This window comes from Mastigoproctus giganteus, chromosome 12, assembly GCF_048544385.1.
Source record: "Mastigoproctus giganteus isolate SK-2022 chromosome 12, ASM4854438v1, whole genome shotgun sequence".
NCBI lineage: Eukaryota > Metazoa > Arthropoda > Arachnida > Uropygi > Thelyphonidae > Mastigoproctus > Mastigoproctus giganteus.
Window position 1 is genome coordinate 122,433,136 of NC_143586.1, and position 26,034 is coordinate 122,459,169.

Consider the following 26,034-nt stretch of genomic DNA (forward strand, 5'->3'; position numbering starts at 1 on the left):
GCACTTCCTTTATGCATTGGAACCATGACTGGGGCTAAATGTGAGCAGCTTATAATAATAAATGCAGAAAAACAAGTGGGAATGGCTTGCCAGTGTTTTCGCACCGATGAGTTCACGCCAACAGCTGATGCTGCAACCAACGCCACCAAAACAGTAGCGGAAGGTCGGTGTGCCGACCCGGGAAATTTGAAATTACGTTTGCAGAAATTGTCAGAATTAGCAGTGGAACCGGATTAGTGATGGTCGACCTGTATATATAAATCAAATGGTAGTAGTGGGTTTGATGTGCCAATGATCCGCCCATACTGCCATCTATAGTACTTTATTTATTTGTCTATATAAGCTGGTTAAACTTACATTGTGTCAGTGGTGTGGCTCTGCTCTGGAGTGCTAGCCTGTTCTATATTTTAATTTTTCGCTGCATTAAGGACCACGACTGTTCAAATCCTCTGCATAGGCAGTTGAATTATCTAAAAGCAACGAAATTTTCCTATTTTTTTTCTGAGCTCTTTGTCCTAGTTATGCACTCCTCCTCCTTTAAAAGTAGACGATGTCATCCAAGCTTTTTTGTTAGCTTGATATATTTTTTTAAAATTTGAATTTAACTGAATTTAAATAAATTCAAGGAAGAATTGGACAAAATTTTTGAGCAAATGGATGGGTGAAATGGGAATTGTTTTTTTTTGTTTTTTTTTTTCGTCTTTGGCTGATGTTAAATAAACTTGCTTTCTTGCATCATATGCCTTTACTAATGCTAATATTACTTGTATAGATTTATAGATTTATGTTTTTAAAACATCTTCTATTCTTAAATTTGTCTATTACTAAGAGTTTTCTTTTTTCAGTTCCAATTCACCCCAGGAGCTCACATCTGGTGAGTATGGGCGGCTTGGCACACCCAGGGTCCTGAGCTGGATGTCATCATTCTTCTCTTTCTTGGTGATTCCATTCTACTTCTGTGTCTGTCTGTCTGTCTGTCTCTCTCTCTCTCTCTCTCTCTCTCTCGGTAACTTGGAAATTTTTTTTTAGCTGGTGCAGCATAAGCCTCAGGCTTCCTTGCACTATATGGCTAGTAATAATAATAATATTTGAAGAAATCAGAACAGTCTGTCACTCTTTGGATAATTTTTTGCCTGTGCACTTTTCACCTATAAATTCGTGGGTCATGTGGTGGGGTGGTCTATAAAACACACTGGCTTCATCAGCATGTCACTTTTACAGAAACCTTTTTGGATATCTGGCCACACATTTTTAATCCAGTCATTACTCAAACTTCTTCATTTACATCACCAGATTCAACAACTTATCTTATCATAGATAATATTATTTCCTTTTTTGAATCTGTCAAGCAACCTATCATTATTGCAAACAAAATCTGCATAACCAAGATGATGAGCCAATTTGTCAGCTTGCAGTTTCAGTAGAGGGTCACTAATAGGAATACAACTTCTTTTCAATGTACATCAACTCAAAAGAGTTGATCCAGATCAGTTTTATCACATATATATGTAACTTTTTCATAATGTTTTTTGATAGCATTAGTAATGTTTTCCTGATTTTCCAAATGGTGATAGAGTGTTTATTTTCTACGGTTATGAGTTAAGAGATAAAGGCAAGTTGGAGGGGGGGGGAGGCTAACTCAACTGCCTTATTATTTTTCTTAACTTGCCTTTATCTCTTTTAACTTATAACCTGTATATTTTTCATGTGAGTTTCTCTGCAAGTATTACCTATGAATAATGAAAACCACAAATATTTGAATTATCTCAAATATGCAAATTAACCAGAATTTAAATGAAATAAGAGGAAAAGCTGGATATCTTACCATATGTATTCTGATCCAAAGCAGAACACATTTCAGTTGGAACTAGTGTTTCTTTTTCTTCACTTTTTTCAGAGGCTTCAGAATATGATAATGTTAGATCTTCTGAAATATCTTCCAACTCTTGCTTAATATTCTTTTCTTTACAAGCTACTTCTTTTGGCTCAGCTTCACATATATCTTGTTCTTCTGTTGTAAGTGCATCAATTTCCTACAAGTTATATAATTTAGGGTAAGATTTGAGAAAAAAATATTTTGGTTCCTAAGCTTTAATTATGCACTTTATTAAAAAAAAAAAAAAAAAGAAAAGGCCATTGCCTTGGTGTGGTAACAGTGGAAAAGGATCAAGCAAGCCCACTTATTTCTTTATTTCTAAAAAAATGTTTTTGGTTTTTTTGAAATACTGCTTACAGTATATCATTACAGAACTGCAAAAAAACTGTTTCCAACTACAGCCAGCCAGTCCCCAATTAAAGGGTTGCATTCCACGGAACTCTACGTAAGTCGAGATTTCCCTCATGCTTGTGCAGCACTCACAACTGTGCTTGCTGAATTGATTGAGTCAAAAAAGAAATGTTCAATGAACATGTGAATAGAATTATTTATTGTATTTATTCAATTTTATCTCATGCACAGGAAAAATTACAAAGCATGAAATTTAAAAAATTTCAAAATTATAAAATTACAAAAAAAGAGAGGAGACAGGTATAACATCAGTAAGTTTTACCCCTCGAGCATCGTTGCCAGAATCAACGTCTTCAGCTCATAAGTACACTGCTGCGGAGGTTGAAGGAGCTTTAGAAGGCGTCGGCCACTCAACCTTACATATTAATGGATGACTGGACAGTGGCTTTTTTTCTTTTCATCTTAGATTTCTTTGTAGCAAGCAAGCATATCATTCACTTCTCTGTTAACTTTTAAGAATCGTTTGATGTCAGGATCCATCTTCTCAAACCTCGCCATTGCCAATCCAATTTCACGAAAAGCCATTGCCATCTCTTTGATGATAAAGCGTCTTGGCTCTTCGTTTGGTTCATCTTGAGCTTCGTCAACATTTTCTTCTTTCACTATGGCTGCCTGCAAGTCATTAAGTTCTTCGTTATATAATTCCTTCTCTTCTTCCTTTATTAACTCCTCCACATCTTTGGCAACAACCTCCAACTGAAGCAGCTCTGCAACCTTTACAATCTTATCTGTAACCTCTTCATATGATTTGTCTTTTTCACATCCTTCAAAGCCTTTTACGTGCTGTGGACATATTTTCTTCCATGCACCATTTAAACAACTTTTAGTAATTTCCACCCAGGCCTTATTAATGTTTAAGATGGCGTGGTAAATATTGTAATATTTCCAAAAGCCTCTTAAGGTAAAATTTTTCTCATTGTCTACTGCAGACAATGCCTGTGCAAATGTTGTGCTTAAATAATATGCTTTTAAATTCGAAATAACACCCTAATCCATAGGTTAGATGAGTGAAGTCATGTTTGGCGGAAGAAATATGACTCTCACATTTGAACTGAAATCATCTAGATGGGTAGGATGTCCAGAAGCATTATCTGATAGAAGCAAAATCTTGAATTTCCAGAATGGTACACAAGCAGTGGTTTTAATCTGTAATCTCCTGCTGTACTAGCCCCAAGCAAGAGCGTGGCCCTACATTTTGAAGCTTTGAAACCTGGAATTGTCTTTCCCTCTTTGGCAATGTATGTTCGATCTGGCATTTTTTTTCCAATACAAAGCAGTCTCTTCAACATCCATCAATAATTTTTTCCAACACATCACAAAATTTCTAGGCACCTCCGTAGCTGGGTGGGAAGGAGCAGAAGCAGTGCGTAGCACACGCTTCTTGATTAGACCGGGGTTCGAGCCCGTCACCACCAAATACAGAGGATGTGGAAAGGTCAGGGAATGACCACCGTATATCCCGGAGCAATATGGCCTTAGTTGCTAATGCTCCTAAAAAACCAAATAACAAACAAAATTTCTCTGCAGCTGCAGAATTAGAACTGGCAACTTCACCGCATATTTTAATGTTTTGGAAACCAGTGCAATGCTTGAACTAATTAAACCACCTGTTGCTTGCCACAAACTTGGCTTGGGGGTTCACCGTACTTATCCTTAATATCTTCATAAATACTTCTTTCTTTTGCTTGAATGGCCATTGGACTCAGGGGCACTTGCTTCTGAATCTGATTTTTCATCCATATTATTAATAGCTTTTCCATCTTCGACATACACTGTTGATCTTAAATGTGTTGATCCTTTAATTATATGCGCACTGTCCCTTAAAGTAGTATTCACTGTTGAAGCAGTGAGACCTAATTTCCTTGCAATAGATGACCAACTTTGTCCTGCTTCATACTTTTAAACCATTTTAATCTTCATTTCTAAATCAATTTTGTTTCATTTCCTGACACTGCTAGCACTTGCACTTTCCGTTGATCCCTTTCCCTTCATCATTGTAATACGTAAATAGGAATGAATAGAAGTTTCTGAAAATGTTTTTAATATATGATTGAAGATTTCAGTGAAGGGGAACTCATTTCACCATAATACCGTAATGAAAAAACCCACAGAATTCCAGTTATCGGTATTATCACAAATGAAAAAAGATCGAGTTTCATCATCATCAGCCATTTTCAATCCACTGCAGGGTGAAGGCCTCTCCAGCAACTTTCCAGTTCCTTCTGTTTTGAGCACTGTCTATCCATTTAATACTCAAAAACTCATGAATTTCATCTATCCATCTCCGCCTTTGTCTTCCAGGTTTTCTTCTAGCTCCTCTTGGGTACCATTCTGTTATTTTCTTAGTCCATCTGTCATCATGTCTTCGAGCTATGTGTCCTGCCCAAGACCATTTTAGTTCTTTAGTTTTGATAAGAATGTCCTTTGCTTGAGTTTGCTGCCTAATCCATGTGTTTCTCTTCTTATCTAACAGTCTGATTCCCAATATAATTCGTTCCATTCTTCGCTGTGTAGTTCTTAGCTTCTCTTCCATTCTTTTGGTGAGTGCCCAAGTTTCACTTCCATAAGTCATGGTGGGGAGTATACATTGATTCATTATTTTACGTTTCAGACAAACTGGGATATTGCTCTTCAGTATGTGACTATATTTCCTGAATGCTATCCATCCAAAATTTATTCTTCTCTTGACTTCCAGCCATTTATCATTATTACAGCTAATAACTTGCCCCAGATAAGTATATGACTCCACCTTTTCAATTACTGCTCCTTCAATCATTATTTCCCTTTCCGTGGCATACTTGTTCATCATTACTTTTGTTTTAGCCATATTCATCTTTAGTCCAAAATCCTTACTAACTGTGCATAACTGATTAAGATTTTCCTCTAATTCTTTGGGATCGTGGCTTATGACCACAATGTCATCTGCAAATCGTAAATGGTTTAGGTACTCTCCGTTCACATTGACTCCTTTCTGCGACCAGTCTAATCTTCTGAAAGCTTCCTCAAGGGCAGCAGTAAACAGCTTCGGAGATATTGTGTCTCCTTGTCGAACTCCTTTCTCGATTTTAAATTTGCTACTGTCTTTGTCTAGTCTAATAAAGGATGTAGCACTCTCATATATTTTCTTCAAAATCATAATATATGGAGTATCTATGCCTTGTCTTTCCAGTGCCCGAAACATTGCCTTATGCTGTATGGAGTCAAATGCCTTTTCATAATCCACAAATGCCAGGCATAATGGTGTTTTATATTCATTTGCTTTCTCCATTAGCTGTGATATTACGTGAAGGTGATCCATAGTTGAGAATCCTGTCCTAAAGCCAGCTTGCTCTTTCGGTTGATTCTCATCAAGTATTCTTTCTAATCTATTAGTAATGACCCTTGTGAACAACTTGTAGATATGGGATAACAAGCTAATTGGTCTATAATTTCCAATTTCTGATTTATCTCCTTTCTTATGCAGCAAAACTATGATTGCATTATTCCACTGCTTAGGCATCACACCTTTTCTAATGCACTTTGTGAAGAGCCTTGCTAGTTTTTGTGTTATGTCTCTTCCTCCCAATTTTAACTCTACAGTAACTTCATCTTCCCCCGGGGCTTTCCGATTCTTCATTTTCTTCAATGCATGTTCTACCTCATCAGGAAGAATATCGGGTATGTCGTATGTGTTGCTACTTTGCAATCCATGTTCCCCACTGCTGGTATCATTCCCTCGCTCCTTGTATAATTCTCTATAGTAGTCTTCTGCTATTTGAATTATGCCTTCTCTGCTGTTTATAAGTACACCATCGCTATTCTTCAGTTTCAGTATCATTTGTCTTTCTGTATTACTGCTCCTGGCTGCTGATTTAAATCCTTTGTTTTCCCTTAATGCTTGTTCTACTTTTCTTGTGTTAAATCTTCTTATGTCCTCTCTGAGTCTCTTTCTAATGGCTTTGCATAACTCAGTATACTCAATTTTCTCCCTGTCAGTGTTTTTCTTGCTCTTCATTTGTCGTCTTTGGTTCATCATGACAAGTGTTTCTTGACTAATTTTTTCTTCTTTGGATTTCTGTTTCCCTATAGGTTTCTTGGGCTTTATCACTTTCAGAAAGTTGTAATATTCCTCGTTGATATCTTGGTCCTGAGCAGTCTGCAGAAGCTCAAACTTGTTCTTAAGTTCCAGTACATACTGCTTTTTCTCCTCCTCTGTTATTTCAAAGACCTTTGTATTATTTACTCGAGTCAGTTTTTTCCTTTCCTTTCCTACATCTATATCAAGTGTACATCTTACCATTCTGTGATCACTTCCAACATTTACCTTATTCAGGACGGTAACATCATTCACAATATATCTTCTGTTAGTGAGGATGAAGTCGATTTCATTAGTTGTTAATCCATTTGGACTCTTCCATGTCCACTTTCTGTTCACCCTTTTCTTGAAAAAAGTGTTCATTACTGACAGTCCTTGAGATTCTGCAAATTCCACAAGTCTTTCACCTCTTTTATTTCTTTCACCAATTCCAAAATTTCCTATAGTTCCTCTTTCTGCGCTGTTTTGCCTTTTTCCAACCTTAGCATTGAAGTCCCCCATAATAATAGTGTAGTGGGTTTTCTGCTCATCTAGAAGACTCTCAATTTCAGTGTACATTTCTTCAACCTCTTCATCATCATGGCTTGATGTTGGTGCATAAATCATTATAATCTTTAGCTTGTACCTCTTAAAAATCTTGAATATTAGTCTTGCCATATGTAACTATTTCACTAAGTTGCCATAATAATATACACCGATAGTGGTACCCAACTCCTGAAGTCTTTGAGAATAACACTCATCTCATCCAAGAAAACTGATAGTAACAGTTTCCCTGCAGATGGTTGCAATCCGGCCTTTTTGAGAGTTGGTGGTGGTGATGATGAATGTTTCCAATGTTTTGAAACCTGTTTTGTTTCTAGGTCAAAGTGATGTATCCGAGATTACTCCATAGTCACCAATTGGAAAAAAAAAAAAAAAAAAACAGGTAAGAATCATTCTAACACACGGCAATCAATTCAGCAGACCATGTCTGCCTTTTCTTTCTGAAGACATGTGAGTAATTGAGGACTCCATCATGTAGTCAAATCATTGTGAATTATGCTCTCCACTGCTCTTCATAGTTTATCCCAGTCTCAGAAACTGAATAATTGTTATCTGGCAATCACTGAGGATCTGCTGTTCAATTTTCTCCACAAATTGAGCAGTGTGAGGTATGGATGGCCACCCACTTCTTTCCTCATCATGAATGCTCTCCTGGTCGCATTTGAACTGTCCAACAATGTTTTACAACATCATTCGCCGAACAGATATCCCTATACACAACAGACATCACTTCATGAATAGTCTTTGGCTGTTTGCCTTGCAAAAACAGGATTTTAATAATGGATCAATATTCAACTTTATTCATGATGCCACTCTGTCATACATTCAGCTCTGTAATAAATGAAACAGTTAGAGCAATGAAATTTCTGGCACATATTACCGGAGAAACAAGTAACACAATAAATAAAACATAATATCCATAGAATACACAGAAGGTTAGGGTAAAAACTTTTGCTACCACCCCCTTTGTAGTTTCCAAACCTGTACACAATATTCAAGTTGTAAACCAAAGCATTACATAATGAAATAACTGTCTTTAACTCTATATGAAATTTTTTTTTATGAAACCCAAAGCACAAGATGTATTAGAATCTATAATGCTTAGTACCTTACATGGGCTGAAAGTCGAGAAGATGAAAAAAAATACTTATTGATATTAGACTTGAATTTCTGTAGATTACAATTTTTATCAGAAGAGAGAGAGAATTATAGAAACCAACTCTGAAGAACAATGCCCATGGAAGAATCTATAGAAAAGGCATGCAGCAAAACAGAATGTCTATGAGACAGAGAATGCAAAGACTTTGTTAGAGATGGGTAATTATTAACCAAGCTACACTATTCTGAATAGAGCTTAAAAGCCTGAGAGATGTTTAGGGAGCATCACCCCCATACGTGGGAACAATATCAATGGCAGGACATATTTCAGATTTGTACAGAGTTGGCATCTGTTTGGAAGAAAAGTAACACTGAGAGCAAAAGAAAAAAACCCGGTTTTTTAAATGCAGATTAACACTTGAGATGACAATGACTGTCACTGAAGATAAGCATAGGAGCAGAAGAATCATTTTTGTGAGATATAAAGACAGGACTGAGTTTCAGAAGGATTGAAATCAACTAAGTTATCTTTGGAGAATTACCTGGAGACCAGCATTTAAGGAACTGGTAGTAGATATTTGAGAAGGTGAAGCTGTTTCTGCAGGCCAAGGTGTTTCAAACTGGAAGGTGGAATGCAGTGTGCTAACATCAGCCAAACTATATGGAGATAGGATTTCGGGTCAATGGAAGGTCATTAATATACAAGAGGAAAAGAGTGGGAGAAAAAGCTGAACCTTAGGGAACACCAACAGAGCGTCTATCATCATTATGAAACCAATTACAAAAAACAGTTGGCAAGTCATAAGGTGGAAGTTTATGCCAAAGACCTTTAAGACCTTTATGCCAAACATGACCAAAAGCTTTTGAAATGTCAAGAGCAACTGCTTGAGTTTCAAACTTTTCCATTGAATTTCTCCACAGATGAGTAACATAAGCCAGAATATCACCAGTATGGAATCCATACAGGTATTCATTGATCAGATGGAAGGTTTCTATATAGTTCAGGAGTTGGCAGTTAATTGATTTCTATATTTCTTTAAAAAGAATAGAAGTGCAGCGGGACAATAATTAGAAGGATATTTAGAAGGATTTAGAAGGACAATAATTAGAAGGATATTCACAATAATGGGAAGGATTTTTCACTCTTTTTAGGATCTAACTGAATAGTAAATTTTCAAGCAAAAGGAAAAACGTCAATGGAATAAGGAAGTGTAAAAAGGTAACCCAGAACAGGAGAAGCAGAACAATTGCAGAAATAACATTGGGACCTTTCTTGCCATGAAGACTTTTCAAAATTCTTCTGATATGGTTTTGACAGAAGGCCACAGAAGAACTGAATGGAGTGTACTGCGAATGGTAGGGGATGGTTCACCGAGATTATAAATACGTGAGTTAGGAGAAAAGTAGGATGCTAGCAGGTCGGCTGTATCTTTGGATGAGGTGGCAATAGAACCATTCTGTTTTGACGGAGGTGGGAATAGAGATGGGCAAAAGTTGTGCCCAATAGCTTCGGAAAGAGACCAGAATGCTAAGCAACCATTTGGGAAAAATGAAAGTTTCCTACCCTTCGCCTGTTCAAAATTAGTTTGGACTGATTAATAACGGCTTTACAACTGTTGTGAGCTCTGGTGTAGGAAGAAAATGAACCTGGAAATTCGAATTCAAGTTAATTCCAATATGCAACATTCTTATCTTGAGCAGCCTTAGCACATTTATTGGAAAATCAAGGTTTAGATAAAGGATGGGATTTTGAAGTGGAGCATGGGAACAATGGAGGCACGCTTATCCATGTCTGGAGCATATAAAGAATCGGTAAATGACCACTATTTAGAAGGTTATTTAGAACTAATCACTTTTTGTATTAGCATATATTAGGAGAACAGATTGAAAAGGTATACTGCAGTCATAGATCCTGTAGAAAAATGGATGTTGACTGTTGGAGATCGCCACAGCAGATGATGAGCAATGAAATCTCCAAGTAAGCAGAATGGAGATTGTAGCTGTTCTATTAGATTTTCTAGGTCATCTGAGGAGAAGGAGAAATTAAGAGAAAAATATACAGAAGCTATTGTAAGATTATAATGTGTACTGCCACTCCTTCTAAAGGAGTCTAAAAGAGAAACATGTTTGAACAGAATGTTGTTTCTAATAAGAACCACCACCCCTCCTTGGAATGACAAGTCAATACTCCTATCTCATCTAATGACGGTATAATTTTTAATAGCAGAATGCACTTATGAATTTAAATAAATTTCCTGTAAGGATATGCCTACTGGCTCATATTTATCGATAAGATCATGTAAATTATCTTTTGCAATCCTATAGCATCAACAATTCATTGGATTCTTTCCATCATGTGGTTTTATGGGTTGTTTTCGATTCTGACTGCTTTTTTATTATTATTTTTTATGAAAACCCCAAACAGGAGAGGTATTAGAACCTATAGTACTTAGTATCCTGCTTGGGCGGGAGGTTGAGAAGACAAAAAAGATATTTGTTGATATTAGACCTGAACTTCTGTAGGGTGTAATTTTCAGGAAATACATATGAAGGAAGGTTGTTCCAGAAAATGGCAGCTGAATGAATAAACGAGGAAGATGAAAAGTTTGTTCTGCGAGTTAAGTTGGACAGTAAATGGATGTTGGCGGCACATGTTCGAATGTTTTGAGAGAGAGCGGGAATTATAGAAGCCAATTCAGAAGAACAGTGCCCATGGAAGTATCTGAAGAAAAGGCATGCAACAGAAACAGTACGTCTATGAGACAGAGTGCAGAGACTGTTAACGAGGAGTCATTAATTAACCTAAATGCCCTCTTCTGAATGGAATCTAGAAGCCTGAGAGAGGTTGTGGGGGCACCACCCCAGATGTGGGAACAATATTCCATAGTAAGGCGGATTTCTGATTTGTACAGAGTGAACAGCTGTTTGGAAGAAAAGTAATGCCAAGAGCGAAAGAGAAAACGAAGTTTTTTAGTTGCAGAGGAAGCAATATTTGTAATGTTCTTGTGCCAAGAGAGATTAGAAGTCAGGGTAATCCCCAAAAGAGATATATCATTATGCCAAGAAATCGGAGTGTCGCCAAAGATAAGCATAGGAGCAGAAGAATCCTTTTTGCGAGATATAAGACAAGACTGAGTTTTAGAAGGATTGAAATCAACTAAGTTGTTTTTTCCCCACTGGAGAATTACCTGGAGATTGGCATTTAAGGAATTGGTAGAGGATATTCGAGAAGTTGAAGCTGATTGACCAGGGCAAGGTTTTTCAAAATGGAAAGTGGAATGCAATGTGCTATCATTGGCAAAACTATAGATAGGATTTCCAGTCAATGGAAGAAGGTCACTAATATAAAAGAGGAAAAGAGTGGGGGAAAGAACTGAGCCTTGAGGGCCACCGGTATTAGTGGAGAAGTTAGAGAGCCATCTACCATCACCCTAAGTGAACGATCAGAGAAACTGGATAACCAATTACAAAAAACAGTTGGCAAACCATAAGATGGAAGCTTATTTAAAAGACCCTTATGCCAAACACGATAGAAAGCCTTTGAGATGTCAAGAGCAACTGCTTGTTTCACCAAACTTTTCCATTGAATTTGTCCATAAATGGGTAACATAAGCCAAAATATCACCAGTGGATCGACATTGACGGAATCCATACTAGCGATCATTGATCAGACGGAAGATTTCTAGGTAGTTTAAGAGTTGGCAGTTAATTGATTTCTGCATTACTTTAAAAAAAGTAGAAGTAATTGCAATGGGACGATAACTGGATGGAAGGGACTTGTCAACCTTTTGAAGAACAAGCTGGATGTGAGCAAATTACCAAGCAAAAGGAAAAACACCTCTGGAATAAGAAAGTGAAAAAAGGCAGCAAAGAACAAAAGTAAGTTCAGGAGCACAGGTTTTGATAACAAGTGGAGAAATTCATCAGGACCCGGAGCTTTCTTACCATCGAGATTTGTCAAAATCCTTCTGACGGAAGACCACAGGAGGCATTGAATGGAATGTGCTGGGAATGGTGGGAGGTGTTTTATCAAGATCATTAATACATGAGTTGGAAGAGCAATGGGATGCTAGCAGGTCAGCTTTATCCTTGGTTGAAGTGACAACAGAACCACCTGGTTTTGACAGAGGTGGGAGCAGAGATGGGCAAAGGTTGCGGCCAATAGCTTTGGCAAGAGACCAGAATACTTGGCTACCATTAGGGTAAGAGTAAGGGGCGACTCTGTCCAAGTGGGCAGGAGCAGCAGTGCGTAGCACACGCTTCTTCATTAGACTGTGGTTCGAGCCCATGACCATCAAATACGGAGGATGCGAAATGTTCAGGGAATGACCACCGCATATCCTCGGAGCAATATGGCTCTAGTTGCTAATGCTCCTAAAAACCAAACAAGAACAACATTAGGGTAAGAAGCAAGTTTTCTACTCAGCCTGCTCAAACTCTAGTTTGGACTGATTAATAACTGCTTTACAATTGTTGTGAGCTTTGGTGTAGGTAGAAAACGAAAGTGAAGAATTGGAAACAATGCAATTATGATATGCAACGTTCTTTTCTTGAACAGCCTTAGCACATTTTTTGGAAAACCAAGGTTTAGATAAAGGACGAGATTTTAAAGTGGAGTGCAGAATAAAGGATTCCATTCCTACAAGAATGATTTCACAGACACGATCTGAGCAAACATTGACATCAGAAGTTTTGAAACAGTAGTCCAACCAAGGAAAAAAAGAAAAGAAATCTCGCAGGTCATTCCATTTTGCATTCTTGTAATGCCAAATAATACGAGGCTGAGAATAACCATGAGATAAAGGCTCCATTGGAGAAGAGACAATGACAAAGTTGTGATCTGAGGTACCTAAAGGACCACTCACTTCGACTGTGTACTTAGAAGGGTTGTTGGTGAGAAAAAGATCAAGCGTGTTGGCTGTATGGTTAGAATTGTCCAGTATTCTTGTAGGTAAATGAACAATCTGGGCAAGGTCATTAGAAGCAAAAGCCTCAACATCTCGACCAGCTGAGTCGGTGTGACTAGAAAACGGAAACCAGCTGGAGTTGTGAACATTAAAATCAACAAGGAAAATTACCTCACTGTTAGGAAAGTTGGACTGGAGAAAGTCAAGTTGCAAAGAGAGGAACTCAAAGAGCTCAAAGTGATTAGTGGAGTTGGGAGAACAGTAGAGACAACAGATGAATTTGACAGAATGAGGTAGAGAGATTTTAAGCCAGAAAAGATCAAAAAGAGGAGAATCCAAATTATCAAGTCTCTGACAGGGAATATCAGAAAAGACATATGCACAAGTACTACCTTTGAGGTGAAAGGAATCATACAGCAAATAGTTTGGGCAACTGAGATGAGCAGTAGTTGAATCAACCGATAACCAAGATTATGTCAGAAAAAGTACATGGGGTTTGGCAGACTGCAAATGGAAATCGTTGAAATTAGAATTAAGACAATGTATATTTGTGAAATGAACTAGGAAGTGGTTGGGAGGTTTAGATCTTTTCGCAGATAAGCTTACTCTATTAGTTTGACAATTCATGGTGTATTCGATAGTAAGAAAAGTGGGGGACGTGCTGTATGAGGTAATGAAATTTTTGGATATGGCATACACATGGTAAGAATATATCCAGATCCTTGACATAATGTGGCCTCGACAATGCCCCCAACATACACACTACTCGGACTCCCTCCAGTCACTATCTTTCAGAGTAGAGGTAGCAAGATTATACACTAGCTGATCCGGAAGCCTCCTAAAGAGTTACCAATAGGTTTGGTCCGGTGTACTAACTAGCAGCCAGCCTGTGAACACCGTTTTAGAGCTGTACCCTCGAAATGTAAGGTAGATTGGATCTCGCCATGATGTTCATCATAATCTCAAAATTCGTCAGTCATACTGCAGGGTGGAAGAGGTGGGGAAGGGTTGACCGGAACTTAGCTCTGGAGACTAAACATGGGTTCCACCACTTCAAGCTTCCAATAAGCAAATTGGTGGTATTGCACTGGCTGATGAGAGTCATCTACCACCTAGTATTGCCTGGTAACACAGAGGGGCGGCATTCCTCCATGTGGTGTGGGCACCACACCTCAACCCCTGCTTACGTTGGTTCATACCTGGATGCTCACCCACAATGTGCTCGACCATGGAGGTTATACCCAGGATTACTAACAGTCCCACCATTGTGAAGGTGCAAGCAGAGGATTTGGCTGTCACAGACTCTTTGCACTTCGCCAAAATTAGGTCTACTTGACTCAAATGTCACCAAATATCAGTTCCATCAGCGTTTTAGACTCCCAGGTAGCCAGTACGATTTGTCTGAGAGAATGTCTGTGACAACATCCTCAAGGACTTATTTTGTTTGTAGATTGTTTGTATCAATTCCATTTTTGTTTTGTCTTTTTTAGGAAAATAGGGGTGTGTTATGTCCATATCATCGGTCACACAGAGTTCTATAATACAATCATATAGATCATTCTGTTCATCAATGTCTATTCCAGTGGAGAGTGATGGTTGCAGCTTGGTTTCTGTCACTTGTGGTTTTGTTGTTGGAGGGAAACATCGGCTGGAATGGTGATTGGAGTTCTGCTGGCTTGTTCAGCTCTTTGTTGAGAAGGATAATGTTTGTAAGTACACAGCAAGGAACATGCTGAATTAGGCGCCACCGTAGCCAGGTGGGAAGGAGCAGCAGTGCATAGCACACGCTTCTTGATTAGACCGGGGTTCGAGCCCGTCACCACCAAATACGGAGGATGCGGAAAGGTCAGGGAATGACCACCGCATATCCCGGAGCAATATGGCCTTAGTTGCTAATGCTCCTAAAAACCAAAAAAAATAACAAATAACATGCTGAATTTGTGATGGATATATTTGGGGTAACTGATACATCCATCTGAATACCTATGCACTGAATATGTTGAGAAGATGTGGAATATGTATGCTTTGATTCTGTTTTGATTATTTCTCTTCTTGCCTCTGAGTATGTGACTTTTTTCTCCACTTTATATTTCTGGATTTTTTTTTTTTTTTTTCTGGCTTCTAGAGTTCACATGCTTTGGAGAATGCCAGGTGGTTACTCTTATAATTTGGGTAGTGAGGAGTGCTAACAGTGCAGTCAGATTGTATGTGCTCCTTTGATCCACAATTAAGACATACTGTCTCACCTTGCCATGCAGTTTGGGAGTGTCCATATTTTTGGCACTTGTAGCACCTGATGGGGTTTGTGATACAAGGTCAGACAAGACAGTGGAGACAGCCTGATTTGACAGATGTTGGTAAGTTGAGAGAGCTAAAAGTGAGAATTATGCTCCTTGTTGAGACAAGACTACCATCTTTTCAAGTCATGATTTTCCTTGCTTGATAACTCTGCCAACAACCTGCCTTAACAACCCTGCCAACCTTTGTATCGTCTCAAAATTGGAATTAAGCTTGATATACCATCATCAATATTATTTATAAATACAGAAAACAACAATGGACCCAACACTGAACCCATTGTTGTTTTCTGTATTTATAAATAATACTGATGATGGTATATCAAGCTTAATGTCCAAATTTGCAGACGATACAAAGGTTGGCAGGGTTGTTAAGGACACTACTGACGCTATGCTGCTGCAACAGGATCTGGAAAGGTTGAGCAGATGGGCTGAGAGGTGGCAAATGAAGTTTAACATTGACAAATGTAAAGTTCTACATATGGGGAACCAGCAACCCCAGAGCAACGTATCAACTCTGTGATACTATACTGACAGTGGTAGAGAATGAAAAGGACCTGGTGGTAATTGTGCAGGCAGATATGAAGTTCTCTGAGCAGTGCAGACAGGCTGCAAGAGTAGCTCATGGTGTCTTATCGATGATATATAGGAATTTTTCTAGCAGGTATAGGGAGGTGATTATTCCCTTGTATAAGGCAATGGTCAGGCAGCACCTTGACTACTATATACAGGTCTGGAGGCCTCATTTCAAGAAGGATGTAGAGCTGCTGGAAGGAGTACAGAGAAGGGCAACAAGGTTAGTGAACAGAATGAAGGGTTGCTCTTAAAAAGAAAGGCTTCAGTTTTGCAAATTACAGTGTCTGGAGACTAGGCACCGGCGAGGTGATCTGATAGAGGTGTACAAAGCCTTGAATGGTTTGAGCATGCTCAATGCTGATGGGATACTGTCTCTTGCTCAGAATAATCACCTGAGAGGGCATAAATTCATATTGAGGAAAGACAGATGTAGGATAGATGTGCGGAAATTTGCCTTTAGCTAGCAGGTAGTTGGTTGGTGGAACAGACTTCCATCCTTTGTTGTAGAAGTTGATAGCCTAAATAAATTTAAGGCTCAGCTAAACAGGTATTTCATTAGCATTACCATTAGTAGAGGCATTTGATGCAAGAAAGCAAGCTTAATCAGCATCAGCCAAAAAAAAACACACCACTCCCATTTCACTCCTCCATTCGCGCGAAATACCTGTCCAGTTGAGCCTTAAATTTGTTTAGGCTATCAACTTCAACAACAAGTGATGGAAGTCGGTTCCACCAACCAACCACCCGCTGGCCAAAGGCAAATTTCCGCACATCTCTCCGGCATCCGTCCTTCCTCAATTTGAATTTATGCCCTCTGAGCTGATTATTCTGAGCAAGATGAAGAATCCCATTGGCATTGAGCATGCTCAAACCATTCAAAGCCTTATACACCTCTATCAGATCACCTCGCCGGTGCCTAGTCTCCAGACTGTAATTTGCAAAACTTAAGCCTTTGTTCGTAAGAGCAACCCTTTGTTCCATTCACTAATCTTGTTGCCCTTCTCTGTACCCGTTCCAGCAGCTCTACATCCTTCTTGAAATGAGGCCTCCAGACCTGTATACAGTACTCAAGATGTGGCCTAACCATTGCCTTATACAAGGGAATAATCACCTCCTTATCCCTGCTAGAAAAATTCCTATATATCATTGACAATACATCATGAGCTACTCTTGCAGCCCGTCTGCACTGCTCAGAGAACTTCATATCTGCCTGCACAACCACCCCCAGGTCCCTTTCATTCTCTACCACTGTCAGTGTAGTACCACAGAGTTGATACGTTGCTCTGGGGTTGCTCTTTCCCATGTGTAGTACTTTACATTTGTCAATGTTAAACTTCATTTGCCACCTCTCAGCCCATCTGCTCAACCTTTCCAGATCCTGTTGCAGCAGCATAGTGTCAGTAGTGTCCTTGACAACCCTGCCTACCTTTGTATCGTCTGCAAACTTCGACATTAAGCTTGATATACCATCATCAATATCATTTATGAATACAGAAAACAATAATAGACCCAACACTGAGCACTGAGGGACTCCACTAATAACATTAGTCCACGACGAGCAGTGTCCATTGATTACCAATCTCTGTCTTCTCCCCCTCAACCACCCCTTTATCCACAGCAGCAATTTGCCTCCAATGTCACACTGCTCCAATTTGTGCAGCAGTCTTCCATGTGCAACAGTATCAAAAGCCTTTCTAAGATCCAAGTATATAATATCAAAGTTATTCCCTGCATCCAGTTCCTTTGTGACTGCATCATAGTATCCAATCAAATCGGTCAGGCAAGACTTCCCCTTAACAAAACCATGCTGTGTCCGAGTTATAACTGAAGTCTTGTCTAAATGATCCTGCAGTGTTTCTTTAACTAGTGCCTCCATTAATTTTCCTGGAACAGAAGTTAAACTCACAGGTCTATAATTAATTGTATCAGCCTTTGATCCTCCTTTGTGAATTGGGGTCACATTTGCACATCTTCAGTCTGTGGGTACCTCCCCAGAGTCCAAGGAAGCTCTCATAATTATGGCTAAGGGTTTGCTTACTTCCTTTGCTGCCTCCTTTAATATAACTGGATAGATCCCATCCACCCTGGGTGCCTTTCTTGTGTTTATCTTCAACAATTTCTCCTCCACTTTACTCTCAGTTATTACAAGATTCTCTAGCTTACTACTAGAGTTGAATACACCTCTGGCTTTCCCCTCACTAAATAACTCCTCATGTGTGAATGTCGATGCAAAATATTCATTTAGTTTGTTAGCTACCTGAGCAGGATCATCAACAGTTGACCCATCGATATCAAGTGGACCAGTCTGATTCATCCCCTTCCTTCTAGAGTTTACATAAGTAAAGAACTCTTTGCTGTTTTTCTTTGCATCCCTTGCCAAAGATTTCTCGTAATCTGCCTTCGCCTACCTAACCTCCTTTGTAACTTGGTTACAGATCAACTTGTATCTATCATAGGCTTCTGTGTCATGTGTTAATTTGTATGTATCCCATGCATGTTTCTTCTCTGACATATGCCTCATCAGTTCATCTGACATCCATTTAGGCCTAAACCTTGAACAATATTTCATAGTTGGTATGTAAAGCCTAGTAGCTTCCAAGATACGTTCTTTGAATGCTTCCCATTTTGCATTTGCTGTTGGTAACATTCTCAGTTGGTCCCACTGTATAGAATTTAAATACTGTCTCAGTCCATCGTAGTTGCCTTTACGAAAGCAATAACCCTTCCCTTTACTCCTAATGGTAGTTACCTCTTTGAGTAAATCCCACTTCAGCACACTGTGATCACTGCCACCTAGTGGTTCATTTATCTGCAGATTCTTAATGCATTCTCTGATAATCAAATCAAGAGTATTCCTCCCTCTAGTTGCCTCCCGAACATGCTCATGTAGAAAACAATCATCCAATAAATCCACAAAAGCCTTGCTAGTGTGTGAGTGACCAGCCCCCAAATTCCAGTCAATATCTGGGAAATTAAAATCTCCCATTATAAGACTCTCTGATTTACTGGCCCACTCTATTTCCTTGTACAGTTTCTTATTATACTCATCAGAGTCATTAGGTCTATAGCACAGTTCTACTCTCAATTTTGATCTCCCAATGCTTATGTCACACCAAACTGACTCGACACTGCACTGTCCAGCGATGTCCACTGGTTCTCTTCCTTGGATTTTATGTTTTTCTTAACTAATAGCATAACCCCTCCTCCCTTCCTATCCAGTCTATCCTTTCTGTAGACGTACTCTCCAAATTCCAGTTCTGCATTCCTTATATCTGTGTGACACCACGTCTCTGATATCCCAACAATATCTGCCTTTGATGTTTTGAGCAATACCTCAAATTCATCAAATTTATTTACTAAACTCCTAGCATTGGTGTACACGCAAGTATACATGCACCTGTTCTTATTCTTAGCTACCCTAACACAACCCATGTGTTTATTTGTACCGCAATGACTCCCGGCAGTCTCTGAAATATCCTGCATCTTGTTTTTCAGGCTTCTGCTTATTCCAATAGAAGCAGTGCAAGAATGTCTTTCACCTCTGCCAGTAACTACTGTTAATCTATTCGTCTTTGTCTCCCCCCAAGCTAGCAGTTTTCCGACCCACCTAACACTGCCTTGATAGCATCAGCAAATATCCTTGCACCCTTTCTATATAAGTGTATCCCATCCCTGTAGAAGCAATCTCTCCTGTTAAAAAGTACAGTCCAGGCTGAAAAAAAAATTCTACCCCTTGAGCCTTGCACATTCTTTCCAGGGCCAAATTGATCGACAAGGCTCTCATCATATAATCTCTCCTATTGTGTCTGGGCAGAATTGCAGACACTTTCAAATTCAACCCTATTTCACGGCTTTTTTTCAACAGTGACCTGTACTTGTTAAGCAATTCTGCCGGTCTCCTACTCTTGATATTATTAGTGCCAACATGTACAACTATATCACCTTTCGTGCCCTTAAAAGATGATATCTGCTCTACAACGTCATCAACCTTTGCCCCTGGCAGACATACCCTGGTCCTGTTCCACCTATCCTTTTTACAAAGCATGTTCCCCGTTTCCCTGACAATAGAGTCACCAACAACTATTAGTTCCTTTGGGACCAGCGCATTCTGCTTTGGGGGTTGCCGCTGTGTTGCGCGACGACCAAGTGCAAGCTCTGGCATTGATGTGGGCAGCTGAGAGCTTGATGGGCCCCTCAATTTAGTTCCTTCGAGGGCATCCACTGTCCTTCAAGCTCTCATACAGGCCCATAAGAACGCTGAGTTGTTGCCTGATTTCGATACACTCCTTGCATCGCGCACACACAGAACGACTTCCCCCATGGCAATATCATGTCCCGTGCCTGAATGCTCCACAAACATCATGCAAGCTGTGCATTTTAGAAGGCTGTGATTCAGAAGGCAACTGCCCCCCTCAGTTCTCCTCTGAGCCACAGCACTTCCATTAGCTTGGGCCTTTTGTTTTGCTGCTCTGGTCTGAAGTCATGATTTCTTTTAATTTAAATAAAATTTCAATTTCAGTTTATAACCCTAACTTATCTCCCAACACAATTATAACGGGATATATATTTTTTAGTGTCAAGTATTAATTATCTCCGAGTTCCCTTTATATAACTTCCCTATCATTATGTATTAATATAACAGTTATGTATTAATTAATTATGTTATGTTTGTCGGTAATATGTATTTAATTAAAAGCTAATTCGGTATATGTATTTAGTTAAAATTAAAAGTACAATTTAAATGCCAACGAAGTTCAGCAAGTTTAATAGATTTTACCGATCACTGAAAATATTATAACCTATACTATACTAACACTATCTAGGTTCTATATATAATGATCGTATTACAAAGACAAAGCCGGGAAGTTACGAACGGTAAAGATATATGGACACTTAAGTATTAATTAACTTTCAAATCTCGCTGTCTCAATTCAGAATAAACTAACGATCCTTACTTGGTCTATAAGCTACTTACAAAAAATAATTTGAGGTAAAAAATATTCAATAAGCGGCTAAATATGGCTAAAAAACTTCTCGTTCAGCGGAGTTGCGACTTGTAACACATTTCGAACGTGAAGTGGAAGGGGTTTTTTTTTTTTTTTTTTTTTGGCTGATGCTGCATAAGCTTGCTTTCTTGCATCATATGCCTCTACTAATGCTAACTCTTTGTTCGCGTAGCTCTTCGGCAATTTCCTATTCTGATAACAGTTAATAGGTTCCATTCTGTTATTACTCTCTTTGAAAAGTTTAGGATGGCATGGGGAGCAACTTTTATTGGGGTGTCCACCTTTGATGGACATATATAGAGACATAGCTTTGCTAAATGTTGGAATTGAGTGGGTCTCTACCAGAAGATCACCAGACTGGGGTCACCTTACTGATTTCTGTGGAACATGCAGCATAGACTGAATGCATTTCTGCACAAAGAAGAACAATAGTTTATTCAGATGATGCTCTGATAAAGAGTGCAAAATGAGGAATGATAGTATCTCCTCTTGGGTGGTTGTTTTCAAACTGTTGTGTTGAGAAAAGTCATTTGAGAAAAGTTGAGAAAAGTCAGTGTTATTTGTTTCTAGTTTTGAGCTCAATGACTCTAAAGGTTAGTGAATAGTAAAAGTGCATAACACTTTTGCTCCTTTCTTCTCCCAGATTTCTGACTGTGCCACAGGGAGGCACAGTCAGAAACCTGTAAGTTCACTATTAATTAGTAGGAAAGACAGAAAAACTCTTAAAACTGAACAAGAACTGTCGATTTGAGTAAATGCTTGATTGTTATAATGCTTGTAACCAGGGCCACATATTTTCTAATTTACTGATACAGTTACATGCACAGCATGGGGACAGACCACAACCTTAGCCATCCAACAATAATGGTTGTGAAATCACTACATGTCAAACGTGAAATCAATACATCAAATCACAAGAGAGAGAGATTTTGCCTCTGATAATATAATACTGTTTATTAAAAAGTACACTTCAGATTGCCACAGTTAAAAACATGGGTAGAACTCAGTGACAATAATGATTACCACAAGTCAAACAGACTTATGCTGGGGCCTGCACTGAAAAACAGACTGGTTTAAACTTTCAAGATTGTTTCAATGCAGCACAAAGCAGATCAACTTTTTATCAACAGTGTTCTTTCCTGTAAGTAGAGGGTGCTTGCAGCATGCAAGATGCACAAGATGAAATCTCAATCAGCTGACAGCACAGCACATTGAGCACAGAAAGTTGTTTCTGGGAAGGAATAAGATTTATCACAATTCCATTGAATACTGGCAGCCTGTATCACTACTAATTGGAGGGGGAGGGAATGGAAGTAATATTGATGTTGCTTCTATTGTAAGAATAAGTTCATTTTGAATTTCATATAATTATTATTAAGTTATACTGCAAATATTTAAATTCAGGATAAAACTTATCCCCATGCACTTGTATTACAAAATCAAATGGTCCAACTTACAGGGTAATTATAGCTGAACTCATTATCTTGAATCAGGCCTTCTACTTTATTTCTCATAGACAAAAACATAGCATAATTGTAAGAACATAATCTAAATATACAATAATTCCAATGAATATACCTTAAGAAAATCAGCAACTTGGGAAGCAATTGCACTTGAAGAATCCTTGGTATCAAGCTCAGTAGCTGATGTAACGAAAGGTTCATGGTCCCCTGAAATTATCAAAGTCAGTCAAGTAACATACTTGGGCATAAAGTATAAATAAATAATTTAAGTTCAAGTTTTGTATCATGTATTTAAGCCTTTCGCTCATATGCTGATGCTGTTTATGGATGGCATAGCCATTAGAAAGACTTTCTCTCTCTCTACTCCCCCCCACAACCAAATTGCTTTACTTATTTCAGTGGAGCAGTGGCTGCTATCCATGTGCTCTAATGATGATGCTGTTTACTTCAAGTCACTGTTAGACCTTCTAAACTAGCAATTCTCAAACTTTTTTTAAATTCTCAGCACACTCTGACAATACTACCAACTAGTCATGTTCTACTTGTATTTACACTAATGGATTCTCACACAAAATTATATGATAAGATGTGAAGAATGCTGCAAAGTGAATACTAATGGTAATTTTCAAGTTTCTTTATAACAGAATATTGTTAAGTAAAGAACCCTTTTGTTCTATCACTTTACACTTTCGGAAACCAATGTGTAAAGTGAACACTTTGATTTCTGATGTCCATTACACAACATTGGGAAATAAAGAATTTAATTTCCCAATACATTTAAGGGAAAATTATGTATATACTGTGCTTCACTTAAAATAACTTTGAGCCTCATTATTTGAAAACAAATTTTCTAGACTTTTCTAGATGCAGCCTTTATTGGTGGGTGGCCTAACCACAGAACATCACTACTAACAGTTGGATAACTTGTTCTACTGCAATATATCTTGTGTTAAAAATTTATGACAGAAATTTCCACTCATTCAATTTTTTATACAAAATAAATTTCAATAACATTAATAAGTGTATTGTAAAATTATTACTAATTTAGCCTGAAGAGGCCAAATTATTCTTCTCTCGAAACCTAAGTTTCGAGAGAAGAATAATTTGGGGCAGCAGCAAAATGATCCCAAAATCTGAATATTACAGCATGGCCCTTTTTATGAAATTTTCTGATTTTTTTTTCCCCTTTTCGTAATAATTCTGCATTTACATTTAATAATTCTACCTACACTTAAGACACACAATCTTATTAGAACTATATAGCCTTGAGATTGATCTCCAACACTACAAGTCCAGCTCCACAAAGTGTCCCAGCACGGTGAAGTACATCTCGCTGTTAAAAGTTGAATCAAAAAAGTATGGCATCATTAACCTGTCTTTCCAGAACTCACGCCACATTGTGATTTTTGGTGAGCCTTGTTCTCGTATCTCATTAATCCAATACAGATTGGTGGTGACCCACCACTGACATGTCTGTTTTCTGCAAGTGCTGATGAGATGGAACACCTCACTACTAAAGCAGATATGTTCCTAAGAAGTTAGCATCAGGGTCATCTTCAGTTAGCAGGGCAATTTTCTACAGATACTTCCATGGGCACTGTTCTTCTGAATTGGATTCTATAATTCCTGCTCTCTTTCAAAACAGTCCAAAAACGTGCCACAACTGGTCAACATCTTTTTACTGTCCAACTTCAAACTCACAGAGCCAACTTTTCTTCTTCTTCATTTATTCATTCAACTTCCATTTTCTGGAACAACGTTTCCTTCATACATATTTCCTGAAAATTACAATCTACGGAAGTTCAAGTCTAATGTCAACAAACATCTTTCATCTTCTCAACCTCCAATCCACCCACAGTACTATAGGTTCTAATACCTCTCATGTTTGGGGTTTTCGTTAAAAAAAAAAAATTCAATTCAAAATATTACAAAGTTCATTGCATGTGAATATTTTTCATTTGGTCAATTATCATTCTAAACATAAAATATCCCGTTTGCAATAGTAATAAACATACTTTTCCAAAAAATTATTGCAACAAAATTAGTTGTACTGGTTGATTAATATTAGTAATACAGTAAACTCTGCAAAATCTGGCACTTTACCATCCAGAATTCTTTAAACCTGGCACATTTATAGAAAAAAAAAAAAAAATAGCATAAACAGTCGAGAAATATAAGAAAAGCAATCTGGCTCTTGCATCAACAATTGCATTTCTCTTTAAGAATCCATGAAAAATGGAGTGAAATTTCTCTCTTTATAAGATGCTTGAAAAAATATCTTGTCCTTTAATCTGTTTTTGTAGATAGCAGGATTTAAACTCCATTGATAATGAATGCAATGGTCTTACTTCTCAGAGCATAACAAACTTGCCTTTTTAATGAGTTGCCTTGGCACTGCAACACATTCAAACAGATGACTTCACTGTTAGGTTAATTTGTCATTTGTTTAAAAGAAGATGAGAATGACAGTCTGTTTCAGGACTCAGTGGTGCCTCATCGAATACAAAGTGGTCTAAGTGGCAACACACCACCATAAAGAAGTCATTCAATGTGATCTGCCATACAGGATAAGAAATATCCATTCTATCTGAGTGTTGTTGCCATAGGCTACTTTCTATCTGGTGAGGTACTATTTAATCCCAAAATAGGTTGTCATAGCAGTCTCACTTATTAAATAAATGACCAATTAACTGTTTTAGCAAGGCTATTTGTTTGAAAGTAGTGCAATACAAGCGACTTGTTAAAATAGACACTTGTATTGATGTGAAAATTAAGACCTTTGCATAATCAATGCAGTTTAAATCCTGAGACAATATAAGATAAAAGAAAAACATATTCCTGCAAACATCTTAAAATTTCTCAGAAGCTTTGAATTTCTCTCTTTTAGTAAACTTCGTAACTTAGTGTAAAATACTGTACAAATTACAGTTATATGGCTGATCATACAGTTCTTGAGTGAGCTGATGATCACTTCTCAATAGCTTGAGACCAAAGAAAGATGGAAAATAACCAATGTGAGCAGGGCCGTGCAAATGCACTGGATCCACCACACTATGACCACCCCCCCTCCTGATCTAGGGGGCCCCCAATTGAAGGAGTCATCAAAGTCACAATATAAATAAACAAGGCCCCTTAAACCCTTTTGCATCTGGAGCCCCAAAGTACCTTTGCACGGCCCTGAATATATGTACTATAGGTTCTAATGTGAGTACAGATGGAAAAATGTATGCTTCATTAAATCTCTTCCATAAACAGCAACTTATTGACATGCACAAACATTAGATTTAGTTCCGCACAATCAAGGATTTTTTGCCACCATTATAATCAGTCATACAGCTTGTCAGAAAAATGACTAAAATAGGGAAAAAAAAAACAACAGCCAACTCAATGATACTCATTTGGTTTCCCACTCTGTACTAATTCTAACGAATAGTATAATGGCAGCAAATATGAAACTTGTCGTCTTTGTAATTACATGCTAAAAACTGATTAAAATTTCTGCACAGTATACAGTGAAACTTCTAACGGACACCTCTCGTTAACGGACATCTCTCTACAGTGGATATTTTCAAATTCCCCAACTCACCTCCATTGCTTTTAACATGTTTGCAGCTTCTGTCTAGCGGACATTCTCTGTAACGGACGCGGACAGGCAATCTGCACTGTTTCGTTTAGATTAGCACTTAATTTGATCTCCCCGTAACGGACAGCGGGCGAGCTCACGGCCCTTTTTCTAGGAACGTTTCTTCCACGTATTGCCTCAATCGTGTGTTTATTTTCTA

The 26,034-nt window shown here is 38.3% G+C and overlaps 1 protein-coding gene across 1 annotated transcript in view; it reads right to left on the reverse strand.

The window, feature by feature from the left end:
- LOC150077384 (uncharacterized) overlaps positions 1-26,034 on the reverse strand; it is a 389,065-nt gene that overhangs the window by 287,827 nt on the left and 75,204 nt on the right. The window contains exons 4-5 of the mRNA XM_090385883.1: positions 22,368-22,459; positions 1,826-2,033 (exon numbers count right to left, since the gene is read on the reverse strand). Of these exons, the coding sequence (XP_090242009.1) occupies positions 1,826-2,033; positions 22,368-22,459 (300 nt within the window). The remainder of the gene's footprint in view (positions 1-1,825; positions 2,034-22,367; positions 22,460-26,034) is intronic.